This window comes from Mandrillus leucophaeus, unplaced genomic scaffold (assembly GCF_000951045.1).
Source record: "Mandrillus leucophaeus isolate KB7577 unplaced genomic scaffold, Mleu.le_1.0 Scaffold2022, whole genome shotgun sequence".
Classification (NCBI taxonomy): Eukaryota; Metazoa; Chordata; class Mammalia; order Primates; family Cercopithecidae; genus Mandrillus; species Mandrillus leucophaeus.
This window is the reverse complement of record NW_012102058.1, coordinates 6,591-9,590: the sequence shown is the minus strand read 5'-3', so window position 1 is coordinate 9,590 and position 3,000 is coordinate 6,591. Positions and strand designations below refer to the sequence as shown.

The 3,000-nt window shown below is 41.8% G+C and overlaps 1 protein-coding gene across 1 annotated transcript in view; it reads left to right on the top strand.

Annotated features, from left to right (window-relative positions):
- The window catches only part of BTNL3 (butyrophilin-like 3), a gene marked incomplete at its 3' end in the record, with an annotated part of 17,734 nt that overhangs the window by 9,202 nt on the left and 5,532 nt on the right, over nucleotides 1-3,000 (top strand). Inside the window, exon 3 of the mRNA XM_011979537.1 lies at nucleotides 2,491-2,766. Within this exon, the coding sequence (XP_011834927.1) occupies nucleotides 2,491-2,766 (276 nt within the window). The remainder of the gene's footprint in view (nucleotides 1-2,490; nucleotides 2,767-3,000) is intronic.

The window sequence follows — 3,000 nt, the reverse complement described above, 5'->3', positions numbered from 1 at the left end:
TTTTACTTAGAGGAAGGAGCAAGGAAGATAAGTCTACATCATCTTACTTGAGCCCCCTTCCTTGGTGCTTACACCATCATCATTCTTTCATTAATATATTGACTAATAAACATTTATTATGCTCCATGCATTGATCCAGACCCTGGGGAATGGCAGAGAGGAGCACTCAGAAAGGAAGTTCTGTTTGGAGTGGTTAAAAGGCAATATTAAATCATCAAATTGAAGTCAACCACATAAGGGGTACTCTTCCACATTTCCCAAGTCACAAATCTGGATGTCACAATAAACCCTTCCTTGATGTTCAGTCCTATTGAATCAACCTCTCAAATAGATTCTGTATCTGCAGTTCTTTTTCCTCTTTAGAAAAAATCTTTTCCTCTCTCTTCACGCTGGTTAAGTTTCATTGTTGTATCCTGGAGTTCAATAATTTTATTTTCTGTCATCTCCTCTCTAGTATTGAAGCTACCCAGTTAGTTTTTGTTTTTGTATTTCTTTCTGTTATATAACTTCCAATTTGTTTTTTATAACATCTATGTTTTTTGTGAGTTTTAATTTTTTTGAGATAATTCATAATTGCTTTTTGAAACACTTTAATAATAGCTATTCATGTTGGTCTTGGCAATCACATGATTGTCTATTTTCATTCAAGTTAATATTTAATTGGTTCTTGGTGGGATGGGTAATTTTTAGTTGAAATCTAAGTGGTTTAGTTATTGTAAGACACTCTAGACCCTATGTAAAGCTTCTGTTTTGCAGGCAGTCACCATGTTTAGATTTATGACTCAGGTCCTAGTCTATTTTTGGTGGTTGTGGCTCCAAATACAATTTAATTTGCAGAGACTTTACTGTATTATTTTGGTTTGCTTTGCTTATCTGATGTCCCTGGAGATTCTGATCATCTTTTCTAGTACCGACTGTGGCAGTAAAAGGTGTTTCCCCATGTTGCTCCCCAGTGTTTCTTGTGAGAGAGGTGATCATCTGGCATAGTGGGACAAAGAACTCTTCCCCTGGCCTCCAGTCAATGGGGCTCATGGTCAATTCTTTTGCCAGCACCACTTTGCATATCATGTATTTTCAGCCATTTAGGGGTGGAAAGATTCCCGTTGGGCCACCTACTTCTGCTGGAGGTGGGAGTGGGGGAGTGGTCATAGGATGCTCAGCTGCTGTGGTTTTTCTCTAGTCCTGGGGTCCCTAGTCAGTCCTCCTTAGTCTTTCCACTTTTCACAATGCACCTATGCTTGCCTCATTTCCAGGGTTTATACTTTTACTTAGAGGAAGGAGCAAGGAAGATAAGTCTACATCATCTTACTTGAGCCCCCTTCCTTGGTGCTTACACCATCATCATTCTTTCATTAATTTATTGACTAATAAACATTTATTACGCTCCATGCATTGATCCAGACCCTGGGGAACGGCAGAGAGCAGCACTCAGAAAGGAAGTTCTGTTTGGAGTGGTTAAAAGGCAATATTAAATCATCAAATTGAAGTCAACCACATAAGGGGTACTCTTCCACATGTCCCAAGTCACAAATCTGGATGTCACAATAAACCCTTCCTTGATGTTCAGTCCTATTGAATCAACCTCTCAAATAGATTCTGTATCTGCAGTTCCCCTTCTCAAAACCCTCCTCCTCCCCAGCCCTTCTTTTCTCTCACTGGAGTCACTTCAGTAGTTGCACAGCAGGTCACTCTCCTCCGGAGTGTTCTCTGTGGTCCCGCCTCCATGCTGCTGTCTGGAGACCTCTCTAAGATACAGGTCTTGCCATAACTCTCACCTGCTGGAGACTGGTAAGAGCCCTACTGGTCTACAGTTCTTAAAGTGGCTGTGGGCAAGTCCACATTGCTCAGGTCAGTGAATGTATGACCCCCATGGCTTGCCTTGTGCCTTTTTCAGACCTTGTCTCACACCCCTACTCTCTTATACATCATTATCTGGAATATAAATACTCATGAGTCCTTGAAATCACTGTGGCATGTTAACTTTTCACATTGTGGTTTGCACTTGCCTCTTTTTGTCTAAAATGCTTCCCCTCTCCCCAATCTGACCACAACAAAACTCCTATTTTCTGACACAGAAGGGTGCAAATGCCATCTCCAGGAAGCTGTGACTTCCCCTGACAGTTAAGCACTCTTGTCTTTGCTAATCTGACTGTGCTTTCATAGTTGCATTTCACTATGAAATGTATTTTATACAGTTTCCTCACTATTTGGTCAACGAGTTTCTCATTAGAAGGGGCTGAGTCTTATGCACTGCATCCTATTTCATACTTAGGAATATCCAGGCATACATAGTGGTTCCTAAATAAATGCTAAAGGAACATAGACCATGGAAAGTCTTGCAGTAGTATTATGAGTGGATGTGTGTGTAAGAGAGAGAGAGAGAGAAGGATGTGTGTGTTGTTATGGGTACAGGCTTGATGAACCAGACTCAAAATAGCTATAAGCTTGAAATTTGGTCTTCACTTTCATCTTTCCCTGTTTTCTTTCCAGCACTGGGCTCACTTCCTCTTATTTCTGTCGTGGGATATGTCGACGGAGGTATTCAGTTACTCTGCCTGTCCTCAGACTGGTTCCCACAGCCCACAGTCAAGTGGAAAGGTCCACAAGGACAGCATTTGTCTTCAGACTCCAGAGTAAATGCAGATGGGCACAGCTTGTATGATGTGGAGACCTCCATTATAGTCGAGGAAAATGCTGGGAGCATATTGTGTTCCATCCACCTTGCTGAGCAGAGTCACGAGGTGGAATCCAAGGTATTGATAGGAGGTGAGTGGGGAGAAGGAGGAGCAAGGAATGGCTGTGTGCATAGGTAACCCGGGGTAGAGCAGCAGCTTGTGTCTGGGATTGCTGTGCAGTACCACCCAGCTTCAGTGATTTGTTTTGAGAGTCGAAGATTGATGAGGTGTAAAAAACAAAACCAAACATTTGATAAGGCAGAAGTAGAATTGTTTACAATTCCAAGGCAGTAGAATCAAGTATTTCCTTCACCACACAATACCC